The following is a 14,913-nucleotide window of genomic DNA, read 5'->3' on the forward strand; positions in this document are numbered from 1 at the left end:
ATATATATATATATACATATTTTAAAGATTTATTTACTACTATATGTAAGTACACTGTAGCTGTCTTCAGAAACACCAGAAGAGGGCGTCAGATTTTCATTAAGAATGGTTGTGAGCCACCATGTGGTTGCTGGGATTTGAACTCAGAACCTTTGGAAGAGCAGTCAGTGCTCTTACTCACTGAGCCATCTCTCCAGCCCCGAGAAATTGTATATTTTTGAACTCATGTTTTTAGAGTTCTTTCCCACAGCCTTAAGGGCTGTCCTGAAGGTCACAGTATTCTGCCATTTTGCTGAGACATTAGACACACCTTCGCTTCCCAGACTAATGACACTTCTAATTATGGAGATATTAACCTTAGGAGGGAAGACATTCCTCAATAACCTTGGCAGGGAGAATATGTCCCAAAGGGAAGCAGGAATGATATCTTTATCTATATCCCTCCCTTCCTCCCCCACCCTCTCTCTCTCTCCTCCTCCCACCCTCCCTCTCTTTTCTTTCCTTTCCTTTCCTTTCCTTTCCTTTCCTTTCCTTTCCTTTCCTTTCCTTTCCTTTCCTTTCCTTTCCTTTCCTTTCCTTTCTTCCTACAAACAAGCCTCACCGCCCAGCAACCATCAATACTTGTGGAGGCTCACACCCTGCAGGCTCTGTTCTAGGGGCAGGAACTATGTCATGCTGTCCCTCTGTGATCATGAAGACTCGGCACTAGGAATTAAATGAATACTTGAAGAACTTATGCCTAGACAGAATCTGCTGTGCCAAAGCAAGTTGTTCTTTACAAATGCAGCCTCCACCACAGAGGGGAAATCTGGGAGATATCAGTAGGCCCTATAGCACTGAAAGACACAGGAGAAAGAACAGTTCTTTCTTTGGCATGGAACTAGGCATAGGACTTCCTATAGATCTACAGGAGAATTTCAATATCTGTATGAAAAGGGTGTCTCAAGGAAGGTCTAAGGTGTCTGATGGCCAAAGAGGGATCCATTGGTACATCACAGAAGCACTGTGTGGCGCTGGCCTAAGGTCTCATGGATAAAAGCTCTCTTGTTTTCCTGGAAGACATCCATGCTGAAATCTTAAATGCCTCAACTACAATTTTCACACTACAGATTTAAGGTTTGTTCCGTGGTTTCAGTTGTGTGGGCTCTGTAAAGCTCTTTAGGTGCTTCATAGTTGAAACATTAACCTACACAGTGGAGTTTACATTTTCATAAGCTGACTAGCACTCTGAGTCACATGAAATAGGCTGCCTGCTTGTCTGATTCATGGTTAGGGTACCACAGTGCAAGGATACAGAAGACAGCACAACACAGCAGACCATGATGCTGGCAACTAAAGATCCAAATCCAGTATATGGGGCTGAAGGAAGGAACTGGCTGTATCAGGCTGATATAGGGTGGAGTAGAGTGAGCTGGAACATTGGAGACATCCCCAAAATTTGATATTTAGCCTGACTCTGATCTCAAAGAACAGGTGGGATTAATGCAAGAGCAGAGCAGAATGTGGCCAGAGATTATAAGCCCCAAAGCCAACTCCAAATTTATTGCAACATTAGTTAAAAGACAGGCATACCAACTTCCATTTTTCACACAACACTCAAAAGCTTTTGTTTTGTTAAAGATATTGTTAAATGATTGCGGCAATCCCCCTTTATCATCCACAAATTTCCTGGAAGTAATGAACACCTATACAAAAACACGAGGTTCAGAACACAGAATTTCATTTAACAGTTGGAAGAATGTTTTAGGGAAGAATAGTGACCCCAGTCCACACTACTATCCTGTATAGGCACTGACGATATCGACAGACAGGCAATGAGACAGTATTGAAGAACAAAACCATGAGAAAGGAATGAAAGTCTTATAGCCCTGGCTGTCCTGGAACTCACTCTGTAGACCAGGCTGGCCTCGAACTCAGAAATCCGCCTGCCTCTGCTAGCCTCCCCACCACCCACACCCCACACCCCCTGCCGTGTGCTGGGATTTAAGGCATGTGCCACTGTTCAGCTAGTTTCTTATTCTGCTTCAGGCTGGTGAGTCAATTGAGCCACACTTTGCTCTAGCTGAACTTAGACATTTTGTGGCCAGAAAAATCCAATGATATTTGAGATAGTGTTTCTAAAAACTACACCATGATACAGTTTTTCAGAGTCACATGCTGCACAGATATCACCAGGATTCCTAGAATTTTTATTAAAAATTACAGACATCACAGTAATAATTCTGTCATACCACCTTGTCTACTGACAAAACTTCCTTTCATGGCCCCAGAGAGCCCAGAAAGTGATTCTTCCACTCCTGCATAGATCTATAAAGGGCTCCATCTCTGTGAGTCTGACAGCTCTAACTCCAACCTATGGATAAGAGAGCAGTAGACTCTGAACATATTTACAAAGTTATGGATTATTGCTTTAAGCCATATGATTCATATGTGAGAGCTCTCTGAGTTTCCAAACTTATTTAGTTATCAATTTATTCTATATAATTTTAATCTCTCTGTGTTTTGATATGCAAAGTGGAAACAGCACAGCTGATACTTCACAGGGTGGAAAGAAGATAACCACCAGGACTTACAAAGCCTGCTGGGGGACAAGGAGCTTATGTAAATGTCTATTAATTAAACAGTCACGCTGCACAAGTAGGTCAGGCAGTTGCTAAGATTGAGCGAGCACCCCAGCTGGCAACATTGAGGAGAAATGGGCATTTAACCCTAACTGCACTTGTTGCATTTTATACAGCATATTAAGTTGCAATATTCTATAACCTAACAGCGCAGCAGCTTCCACATGATCTTCAAAGGATTCTCTGGTAGAACATAAACTTCTTAGAGACAGTAGCTAAAGACAAAAACAAGAAAGCGAGCCAATAACTAATGAAGAACTTGTAAAAAGCTAATCAAAGCTATCCTCCAGAGAAAATGAGAAAGTCTGAGGTGCGGAAAGATTTTTTTGTATATTGATGAGATTTTTTGTATAGTGTCACAGAAAGAAAGCTAAAACATTTAAACTAAGACAAAAAGGCCCCACATCTCTGTCTGGGCCCCGTGTCTCTGTCTGGGTCCCACATCTCTGTCTGGAAGCCTTATTATGTTTCATACCAACTTTGTATTAAAACCCTCTGTTCTGGTGGAAACACTTATTTTTAAAGATATCTTGGGGGAGGTGCCATCAGAAGATGATCCTGTGGATTTCCAGGTGTCTCTCAGTACCCAAAAATAGAGAGGGCAGAAGAGTTTACTCAGCTAGAGCATGGGGGCAGAGGAAAATGGAAGGCCCACCTATTTTTTCCATATTAAAGGAATACACAAATTTTGTTGGCAGTGGGATGGTTGGAGGTAGCAAATTTATAAGGAAACTGACCTGAAGACATAAGAGAACATTTCCAGGGAGAATGTTCCATGGCAAATGCTAAACAGGGAAAAAGTGGGAGTGAAGTCCCAAGAGACAGAGGGAGCACAACCTCATGAATGAGCAGAGTGTGAGTGCAGCCTCAGGAGTGAGCAGAGGTGAGTGCAGCCTCAGGAGTGAGCAGAGTGTGAGTGCAGCCTCAGGAGTGAGCAGAGTGTGAGTGCAGCCTCAGGAGTGAGCAGAGTGTGAGTGCAGCCTCAGGAGTGAGCAGAGGTGAGTGCAGCCTCAGGAGTGAGCAGAGTAAGCAGAGCGTGAGTGCAGCCTCAGGAGTGAGCAGAGGTGAGTGCAGCCTCAGGAGTGAGCAGAGAGCAGAGGTGAGTGCAGCCTCAGGAGTGAGCAGAGTAAGCAGAGTGTGAGTGCAGCCTCAGGAGTGAGCAGAGTGTGAGTGCAGCCTCAGGAGTGAGCAGAGTGTGAGTGCAGCCTCAGGAGTGAGCAGAGTGTGAGTGCAGCCTCAGGAGTCAGAAGAGCAGAGGAACTTCTCACAGCAAGCCTCAGGACCATCAGTTACCATGGGTCTGGTCTGTTTGGAGCCCAGGCTGGCCTGGGACTCACTGTGCCACCAGGCTAGACTCAAGCTCCCATCTCAGTCACGGGCTGGGATTATGCAGGTGCCAACATACCAGGCTCATCTGTTACGCGTTGACCTTGCTGATTCCCGGAACCCACTCCAAGCCTGAGATCAGGTCCAGGTTCATGCTGGTGTGGCAGTAGGTTGAGGTCCGGTTACTGGCAAGGGCAAAGGTTAGTTTTCCCCAATGTAACAGAGTGAAGGCAGGGAGATTCAGCAATGGTGCTCTTATTTCAAAAGGGAAAAGCAGGGTACGGGCTATCTGACCCCCCAGAAAAAGAGGAGGTCTGTCTTGATGGGGTGTGAGGAATAATGCATACAATGCCGGCAACAATTAATGAAGAGGGCATGAATTTGGAAGAGACGAAGGAGGGGTATGTGGGGCAGTTTATAGGGAAGAAAAGGAAGGAAGAATGATATCATCTCAAATTAATTAATTCAAATATATTAACTAATTATATGATAATTATAATCTCAAAAAAATCATAATATATAAAATAGAAGAAAAAAAAGTCTACCTTGGCACTAGGCTTCCCAATAGATACGGTCTTGTAGAGCATGGGTTGTATCCATGAGGTAAGAGAGTGCAGAGAGAACTGAGGAAAGGAATTAAGTAGGGCAGTCACATCTTTCTCTAGCAGACACTGAACATGTGCAGTGGCAGCTCTACCGGGCGGGTAGGTGTTAGGGAAACTGGGCACAGAAATCGTCTGAATGGAAATAATACAAGCAACCACATTTACTGAGTACTTATGAGGATTCTCACTTAATTTCAATAATTCTAAATAGTTAGCAGATAATTATTGTTAAAAGTAAGAAAAAACGCTAGGTGGTGGCAATGCAAGCCTTTTAATCCCAGCATTCAGGAGGCAGAGGCAGGTGGATCTCTGTGAGTTTGAGAGCAGCCTAGTCTACAGAGTGAGTTTCAGGACAGCCAGGGTTACATACATAAATCCAGTCTCAACAACAACAACAAGAACAAAAAAGCCGTAGAGACACCAACCATCTTCCCTAAGGTTATCCAGGTTTAAGGGCTGACTTCAAAGTGCCTGATTTGCCTTCCTTTTCCCTTTTTCTTCAGTGTTTGCTTACCCCTTTCAAATGCAGAGTTAGCACCCAGCTCCTCTAGGCTCCTCCTTCCTATCCTGTGGTCTGCAGCAATGGAAACACTCTTGGGGAGTGGGGCACACCCATGGGTTGTGTCCAAAGGTTATCAGCTCCAAGGTAGAGGCAGTTTCTGCAGGAGTCTGGCATCTACATTGCAGAGCGGGCACTCAGAGCTCACCTCTCCGAGCAGGCCCTGGCTTCTGTCTAGTGAAGGCTGTTAAAGGGAGAGCAAGTCTCTAAATATGTCTCTTAGCATAAGGTTCCTTCTGCACTAAGACAAGTAAAGAAATGATTCCTCCTCGCCACTGTTTAACACTGTTTAACACTGTTTAACACTGTTTATCTCTTTACGAAGGCATTTCCTCCTTCCTTCTTGTTAAAACAAGTTATTTAATTTTATTTTATGTGCATTGGTATTGTGTCTGCATTCATGTTTGTGTGAGGGTATCAGATCCTTAGGAACTGGAGTTACAGAGAGTTGTGAACTGCCATGCCAGTGCTGGGAATTGAACCCAAGTCCTTTGGAAGAGCAGTAACCACTATAGTGGTAGTCTCAAAACCACTATAATAAGAGACAGGAAGTCAGTACTGAAGTGGTTTGGAGAAATGTCCCTGACTAAAGGATGCTTTTCTGTTAGTTTCTTCTCATATTTACTTACAAATTTATTGTCCTAGAAAGCCAGGGTTTGTTTTTTCTTTGTTTTGTTTTGTTTTTTTCTTATCACTTGGACACGTTTAATCATCCTCTGCTCAAATGGTACCCATAAGCTCCCAGAGCTAGCTGACTCCACAGGTCTTCCTATGAAGGCCTCACTCTGTGCATGTAGAGACTGATTTACAACTATCCTGTTAGCCTATCTTCTTGCTCATCTGTAGGTACTAGCTTATGAGGAGGGAGGAAGGATGTGAGCTTGGGGCAGAGGATGCTGGGCCATTCCGGAGCTGTTCTATGGAACTGAAAAAGACAAATACACCTGGAATCAGATACAGAGCAAGAATGACGCAGTTCCAACTGTCCACAAAGGGCAGCTCCAGGATGAGGGCTTCCAATGTGTGAGTCTGTGCTGAAACTCCTTCCCATGGTGACTGAATATAAAAAGAGGTTAGTGGGTGTGCAAATGTATATTTAAAAAGAAAGCCATCTTCAGAATACGTGAAAGCTGAAAGCATCTTCATTTTAAATTGAGGGTGGCAGGCTGCTGCTCAGCTAATGTAAGAATGTGTTGAAGGGGAGGGGTCCTGTGAATTTATGCTCGTATCAGAACAAAAGTCAGTCAAGTACACCATTTAACAAGAATAATACTGCCTAGAATTGGTTTGCATTAGTGGTTTTATGTAGCCCAGGCTGTCCTCAAACTCTTTATAGTTGGGGCTGACTTTGAATTCCTGATATTCTGCCTTTTTCCAAGCACTGGAACTACAGGCACGCACCGAAAATTTGTTTTGTAACTCAAGATTTTTCTTTATCTCAAGTAATCAAATAATCTGAAAGTGAGTACATACAAGCAAACATGGAAGTGCTTCCAAAGCAACGGTGTGCCTCCTAATGAGCCTGCTCTAAAGGCGTTAGCACTCGATCCTCTGTGCGTTTCTAAAAACCACTTTAAAAGCCACGTTTGAAAGCCGAAGAAAGCAGTTTCAGGAATGAGAAAGGAGCAGGTGGGGTGAGTTAGGGGAGCAGAAACAGGCTGTATGATTGGAATATTTAGAGAGGAGAGACAGAACAAACTGCAAAAGAAGGCAGGGCCCAAGGCCTGAATTCAGGCCCCTGGGACAGAAGCTGCCCTCCTGTCCTTAAGTACAATGGAAGTAATTGTGGATTAACAACTGCTGGTAAAAACTTCAAGATCAGTTTGTACAATGCCACGATGTTTCTTTGGATACATATAATCAGTGTAAGTTTCTAATGAGAGAATCCTCTTAGAGCTCGGGCTCCTGGCAATTTTGTGGCTCCTCCCACTTCTCACCCCACTCTGATAATGAGATGCTCCACTGCTCCGCCCCCCCCTTCCCTGAAGCACATTCCTGGGGATTTTGTTGAGCTAAAATTAGTTTTTCTCTTTAGAAGCTCTCTCAAAGACACTCCAAGAAGAAAATTTCCAGAGATGTGATAAATTCATTGCAGAGACTGTGCAACCCCTTCTAATAATGAAAGCTGTTAGGTAAATATCTGACCTTATAAAACGTTGAGCTCGGGGACATTAGTATTTTCCCATTTTCCTGACCACAAACACTTAGAAACAAGGTAGCAGAAACAATGCTACCGGCAGCTGAAGTGAGACAGGGTCAGAGTCCAGGCTTCGGAAGTAGGCTCACAGGGAGTTTTAAGTTCAGGGCTTTTGAGACAAATGTGAGTATTTTGGAAGCAAATAAGTAAAGGACTGCAGTGATACATAAGGTCAAAGGTCACAGCTTTTTCTCCCTCTCTTCTTCCTTCCTTTCTATTTCTGAGACAGGGTCCCCACTATGTAGCCTAGGCTAGCCTCAAACTTGAAGTAGACCTCTTAATTATGGAGTGAGACTTCAGGCATCCATCATGAGGCAAGTAGATTGCAAGCTCAAGGCTGGCCTATGCTACAAAGTAAATCCTGTGTCAAATAAAAGTAACAAAATAACAATGGCAATAACAACAATACTGTAGAGATACAAACAGCACCTCAGCTCATTTCACAACAACTTTAACTTCATCGAAGTAACGTGTGTTGAATTTTAAGAACTGATTTTCCTAATTTTGGTTTCATTGGGCTCTCAAGACAAGAAAGCCTAGAAACCCAGGAGAGTTTAGGGTCCTGAAAGAAGATGGATACAGGAAAGACAGGGGCTCTGTGTATGAACTCATGAGATGGAGCCTGATGTAGAAGCTGAAGCTAAGCTGACCATTCTTTTCTCCTTCAAAACTGAAGAGTCAAGTTCCACGCAGCTTCAGACTCAGGAGTCCCTCAGCTTTCTCTCCCTTCCTGCGGGAAGCTGAATTCTGCTCAGGACTTATTGATATGTAAAAATGTGTGTCTTTACTGATCTCCTTACCGGTCTGTAATAGTTATGTAGATAGCCAATGAATATGTTTGTGACCAAAATATCCCACTTCTTAATATTATTTCACATATATTGTTCTTTATTGTGAATGGTCATTGCAACTTCCCCTACATAATATTCCATCTTGTTACTAAATTGTGTAAACATTATACCACAATGAAACATTTGGATGATTTTCCAGTTTTATACTATTACACGTTGTGCATATATATTCTTCCTTATGGCTTCTCTCCTTATAATAACAGTTAAGTCAGTAGGAATATTTATATTGCCTATCCCTTCAAAAGAAGATTCAGTTAACTTTTGTTGTCCCAATACAAACTGCATTCCAATCCCTGCCTATTCTAAAGTGACACTGTCTTTAATATTACAACTTTGAAATATTTCATATAAACAGCACATAGAATCTTTTATAAAGTCCTAGGCAACTAGCTTTGGCTTTATGCCACTTTTGACTTGACCAAAGGATGCAAACAGAGAAATAACTGACTTGTTGCAAAATAACAGAGGGAGGAGGGTTGTGTGCGGGGTGGGCCTGACTGTCTAGAATACTTATAAATATATAAAGAATGAGACTTTTCCTGACTGGACAGGGCGAGAGTCAGTGGCTTTTCAAAAGCAGTATGTTTCAAGGCTCTATGTTCTAAGGACAGGCTGCATTTTCTGACATGAGTCTCCTACAAGCTGCTGGTTGAATCTCAAAGGGCCATGGAAATAGGCCATAGAAAATCAAATTAACTAAAGCTCATATTTGCCTGAGCTCCTACACTGATTGGTATAAATATGGCAAGAGTGTTAACATACCCCTCAGAAAAACTCTATTTAACCTGCAAAGGGTTTGAAAAGGAATACCAAGGGAGTGGGTGGTGAGCTAGCTCAGAGGCTAAAGGAGCTGGCCATCCGGTGGGACTGGCTGAGTTCGATCCCCAGGAACTACACAGTAGAAGGTGAGAACTGACTCTGACCAGGTGTCCTCTGGCTGCCCAACCCCTACACAAACAATAATAAAAACAAAAATGTAACAAAAAATTGAAATAGGAATATTAAGTCTAGATCTCAACCTACAGAACTGTATATTTGATATGCCGATATGAAATTTACCCACGAACATGGTGGCATCCAAACTTTTACCATGAAGCATAGAATGGAATAAAATGAAAACAAATGTGTGCATGGCAGACTCATATAAGTGTAATGAGCAGTAAACATGCTTTAAGACACACATATTTTCTTTTATTTAGTTTTCTAAGTAAAAAATAATTAATTCCTGGGATGTTCTCCATAAAAGCCAATTTTGTCTTTCTTGTCTAGCTGGCTTGCCTCTGGGAGTCATGAGGTCACACTGGCTGGGAGCAGCATCCAAGCTCCGATCTCTCCACTTCAGCTACCGGGCAGGGATGGGCTCAACTAGCCTTAGCTGCTGACAAAGCCAAGGACCCTAGAAGGCAGGGGCTCCTTCCCCAGTTACTACCTAGGAGGGAGCATGTGTAGTGTGTGATGTACTCAGGGAAGTAATAGAAATGTGTCAGTGAAGGAAGTCTATGCAAAACTGACAACTTCACAGCTTCCAAACTTGTAAAAAAAAAAAAAGACCTACTGTTTTCAAACAAAGTGGGTACTCAGAGAAACATAATTTCATGTCTGTTACCACTTTCAAATCTTCACTTTTTGAATGTTTTGTTTACATGTACCTCAACATTATATACATGTCATTTTCAGTTTACTGAAAAACTGATGAACATAATTGAAACTATCGCATAACTCTCTTACATGTGTTCAACTGAAAATAAATACCTACCATCATTCTCTGAAAAACACAGAAACGCTTGGATATTTTATTTTTTCTTTCTGTCGTATTTCTATCCTGCTTTTTACCATAATGTATATTTTATGCTTAAAATCATTTTATTGATTTTTATGTAAAGCTAAAAACAGATATATATGGAGAACAGAGTATTATATTTTCTGTGATATTTTTCAGAAAATATTACATTGGATATCTGATTTAATTCTCATCAAAAATTTTCACTAGAACTTAGCTTATTGAAATAAGAAATATATTTAAATTTTAATAAATAAGGAACCATACAAAGCAAAAGTAATTTTTGAAATTACAAGTAACAGCATTATATAGTATTAGTAAATATTTTCTATGTAGCACAGTTTTTCATGTGTGTATAAATCACTATAATCATTTCAATATCCTACTATTAATATCCCCATCTTATAGATGTAGAATAAGAAGAAGAAAGCTTAGATGACTCCTTGGAGACTCTCTGTCTCCATATCTGAGGCATTCACCTACCTCCTCTGCTCTCTTATACTTAGATCTGGAACATGGGGTGCCATAAATGAAGTTGCCAAGTTACTCTGTTTGTTCAGTGGCTTGGTATGAGCAAAGGCTAAAGGGCGGGGGCAGGGATTGGAAGGGAAAATCTCTACTCAAGTGTCTTCACAGTCAGGCTTTTTGAGTGGGTATCTATAAAGCAGGAGATACAGAAATTATTTCCCTTAAAGCGTTATTCTCATCTGTCTACTGAGAAGACAGTGTGAACATCCAGGGAACACCCCATTTTAAGTGCCGATGTCTGCTCTATCTATGATACAATTAAAAATTAGAGAAAGTTTTGTAAGTCATTATTAATGCTTTTAATGCTAATTTTAATTAAAATTTAAATAATTTTAACTCCAGAATTTCATCTTAAAATGGCACTCAGTGTCGCCCTGGAATGACACGTATACTAAACTGTAACAGCATGGTCGTAATCATAACTATAATCTACATGGTTGGCTTATAATGATGATATGCAATGCATGAGAAGACAGCAGGTCAATAATAGAGCCGTGCACACAACATTCTTTTCAAAATCTGTATTTGCATTTCTATTACTGAGATCATTTCCTAATAATGAAGTTGCCATGAGAGAAGCTCCATTACTAAGGAAGCAGTGTTACAGAAACAGCATTATTAAAGCATCGCTGTGTACAGGAACCTTTATTAGGATGATACAAGTTATATATCATTGTAATAAAGTTCCTATTATAACTTTAATTGCATAAAGCTGTGTTTGAGTATAGCAATGTGAGAGCTGCAGGACTTTTAATAAACTATCAAAATAATGCTTTGGTAATAGGATTGTTTAGAATACTAATACTTTAGGGAAGACCAAGCTCACTAATGGATGATGCTTATTTCACTGATTATACATGGTCTATCAAGAATTAAAATGAAAAAAATGGGGAAGAGATAAAACATGATCTCTGATGCAGTATGCTAATATATGCATGGAAACACACACATTAGCTCTCTTTAACATAACAAATCAATATCTCTAATTCATTTGTCCGTGGAAGATTGTAAGCTAGAAATATGGACATCAATGACTATAATAATTAAAAGATTTGATGCTCAGGTTGAAGGCTGGATGGCAATCTAGACGCTAACAAAACAATGAAAAAACTCACAAATATGCTGACGTGCTGAAAAGTGCCTGTGGGTAAAATTAGAGACATATGGGCTTTGAGAACTTAAACACACACATGCACACATACCATGAATTGACTTTAAATGATTAATTCTTCCCCTTCAACCAAGAAAAAGTGTTATACATTATGTGCACACTTAAGATACTTGTACACATTGTCTGTCATATTGTGATGCTTCAGAGTTATAGATGCAGGTTAAAATTGCACTTAGGTTCACAATAGGGAACTTTAGTATATTTGTTATCTATGTATTTACATTTATTTACTATTTTTTCAAATTTTCTCTAATAGAGTCAGTCTTGGGATGTTCCTCCTGGAATCATGTAGAGCATCCACCACCAGAGACCGCCAGAGAGCCATTCACCACACTAGGCATGGAGACCATTCCTGCTGAGGGACAGAGGAAGCCAGGCTGCGACAGGCTGCCATAAGCTAAGGAGATGGAAACCACAGCCGGTGCCACAGTCACCACACCTTATAGCCACCACCCAATCAATAGAGAAGCCAACGTCATTGGTTCTAGACTCTTGTGGCATGTCTAGGAAGGAGCAGCTGGCTAATTTGGAATCAGCTTGAAAAGCAAAGTGCTTTTCTTTATAAGAAAGCATCTCCTTTCCACAATGCTTTCTTCGTCCTACTGCCTTCCAGATGTGAAGGTTCACAAACATCTGGGTATGGTCAATTTAAAACCCAGGATGTTTGTTTTCCCTACTGATTCACGTGATCATAGGCAGATGTGAGCAGAAAAGCTCTGCTAAAGCTACAGTTCTTAAGTCTTTGCATTAACTGAGGGGGGTACTGTAATAGTCAGCTGGTATGTTAGTTTTTAAGATTACAACAATCTCCTTCAAATATGATCTGGCCAAACTACTTCACACTGGCAATGAGGAAATCTATTTCTTGAATTCACAAATCTTGGAATCTTTTACTTGGTATTTTTTTCATATTGAACAAGTACAGGGCTCAATTATTGTGTCAGTTGATTAAACATCTGTATATCTGCCATGCGATGATACCCAAATATTTGTAGAAATATCAGTTTTCATGCATAAAACAAAAAGTTTAAACCGTGTAATTTCAAAAAATTTAACTTTTGAATTCCTTTAGTCTTACAATTTACAACAGACCTTTTTCTTTAACTCAAGGAAGGTGAGCAACCCATTCTGTCTAATCAAGACCTCTGGAAACACCAACTCCCCATGGTGACAGGAAGAGCGTCTCAGATGAAAGTCTTCAGAGGCTCAGAAGATCACCTTCACTGAAGGACACTTTTGAATCTACTTTCACTTCATTGCTCTGACCCCCTTATTTCTCCAAAGCACCTTTCAGCATCCCCCCGCTCCCCCCAAAAGTACAGCTTCCACCAAACACTCCCATTTCTTTCCACCTATTGGAAGTCAGTCCCAAAATGGACTCCGGCGAGCATCTCTCCTCCAGCCTTCTCTGTTTCAGGCTCTTCATTTTTTCTCCAATACAGAAATTCAAATACTAACCTGATGTCATCCCTTGCTCAACCCTTTTGGGAACATAAATTTCTTTCAACAACCAATCAGAACTCTGGGTCACAGGATACTGCCTGATTAATGCATTTGGGCTTTTGCCTGGCTAAAAATCTACACCTATAGGATAAAGTTTCAACTGCGAAGGCCTCTGTTTTTCCTGTAACTTGGTCCAGACAACTTTTCCAGCTTGTCGTCTAGAGTATGCCTAATCACAGAGCAGAACGAAGGCTTCATTGCGTACCTAGCACACGCCAAAGCACAATCTAAGTCCTAAATACCTGCTGGCAAACACAACCACAAAGGTTCTGCTTTGCTCATACTCTCCCAACCTGTGGTTATTCTGGGTCAAGTCATATCTGAGCTGCTGCTACTCATCCTCACAGGTCTGCTGTCCCAGCTGGAGAAGGCTGGCTTTGCTCATACTGTATATTCCTAACATGGTTTGCTTTCTGCAACCGTTATGGCTGGCTAGCTCTTTCTTACTGCTGGGCTGGGCTTTCTATCTGAAAAATTCTCTCCATTTCAGCTCACAATAAAGTCTCTCTAACTACATACAGCCAATTAATGTCTTCTGCGAGGAAAATTCACCTCTCCTAGGGATGAGCCCCCTTATTGGTTATCCAGTACAGAGTGGTCAGTACACACACACACACACACACACACACACACACACACACACACACCAAAAATGATCTTACTAAACTGTATTATTTAGACATACACACATACATACTGTACACATATATATGTATGTGTATGTATGTGAACAGCAATAATAAAAGAAGCTATCAAGTGGAGAGTAGGAGACACAGGAGTGGCTCAAAGGAGGCTGGCTGGGCAGGACTAGAAGAAGAACAAGGGAGAAAAAGGAAGAAAGGAACTGCTGTGTTCTAATTAAATTAAACACATATTTAGGGGCTGAAGAAATTACTCAGGTTAAGAGCACTGGATACCCTTCCAAAGGACCTGGGTTTGCCTCCTAGAATGCACAGCCACTCAAACTCCAGTTCCTGGAGATTCCCACACCCACTTCTGGACTCTGCAGGTACTGCAGAACATACAAACATGCAGACAAAGCACCCATACACACAGACTAAAAATAAATAAAAATTTAAAAGCCCATTTTTAAAACATCTCTCTCTACAATCTCTATCAGTGGTCTATGGCCTTACCATGTACTACCTGCACTACCTGTATAAAGCTATAAAGATTTTATTGTGGTCTTATGTAGTATTTTTTGAAGATTTTTTTATTATTATTTAAAATTATATATGTGGACATATGAATGTGAGTGCACATATCCTTAGGAGCCAGAGACACTCAATATCCCTGGAGGTGGAGTTACAGAGAGTTTTTAAGGTGTGGGTGCTGGGTCTTGAACTGGAGTCCTCTGCAAAAGCAGTATAAGCTCTTAGCTGTTGAGCTATCTTGGCAGCCTAATTATGTGCAACTATTATCAATAGTGTCATGTTATTATTGACCAATTCTTTTGTGTCATCTTTGTGCTATTGCCCATCTCTGGAGAAAGGAGCGCATTCTATAGCTTTCTGTTCCCTGAACAGTGCTGTCTCTCATGGAGCCTCTTATACCAATTTCATAAATCTCTATCTGTTAGTTATTGATGACTGACTACAAGACATGACGGTACTAGATGATGAAACTTATCTCTCACATCCAGGAGTGATCTATAGAAATTTCAGAGAATCTCTCTCTGCCCAGGGACTGATAACATGACCAATGTGTCACACAACTTAGCAACAGCCTAAGCGCTGTCATTCCTCATTCTGGTGACAAGCCACAAGTGTGCA

The 14,913-nt window shown here is 41.1% G+C and overlaps 1 protein-coding gene across 7 annotated transcripts in view; it reads right to left on the reverse strand.

The window, feature by feature from the left end:
- Positions 1-14,913, reverse strand: part of Atg10 (autophagy related 10) — a 277,555-nt gene that overhangs the window by 23,554 nt on the left and 239,088 nt on the right. The window contains exons 7-8 of one of the 7 annotated variants that reach the window (XM_031360619.1): positions 4,493-4,570; positions 4,091-4,132 (exon numbers count right to left, since the gene is read on the reverse strand). The exons of 5 other annotated variants lie outside the window; for them this stretch is intronic. In XM_031360619.1, the coding sequence (XP_031216479.1) occupies positions 4,130-4,132; positions 4,493-4,570 (81 nt within the window). In that variant the 3' untranslated portion in view covers positions 4,091-4,129. Of the gene's footprint in view, positions 1-4,050; positions 4,133-4,492; positions 4,571-14,913 lie in introns of those variants that run through there. One more of the 7 variants, XM_031360623.1, reaches the window with a different exon arrangement.

The sequence above is a fragment of the Mastomys coucha genome, unplaced genomic scaffold (assembly GCF_008632895.1).
Source record: "Mastomys coucha isolate ucsf_1 unplaced genomic scaffold, UCSF_Mcou_1 pScaffold8, whole genome shotgun sequence".
Taxonomy (NCBI): domain Eukaryota; kingdom Metazoa; phylum Chordata; class Mammalia; order Rodentia; family Muridae; genus Mastomys; species Mastomys coucha.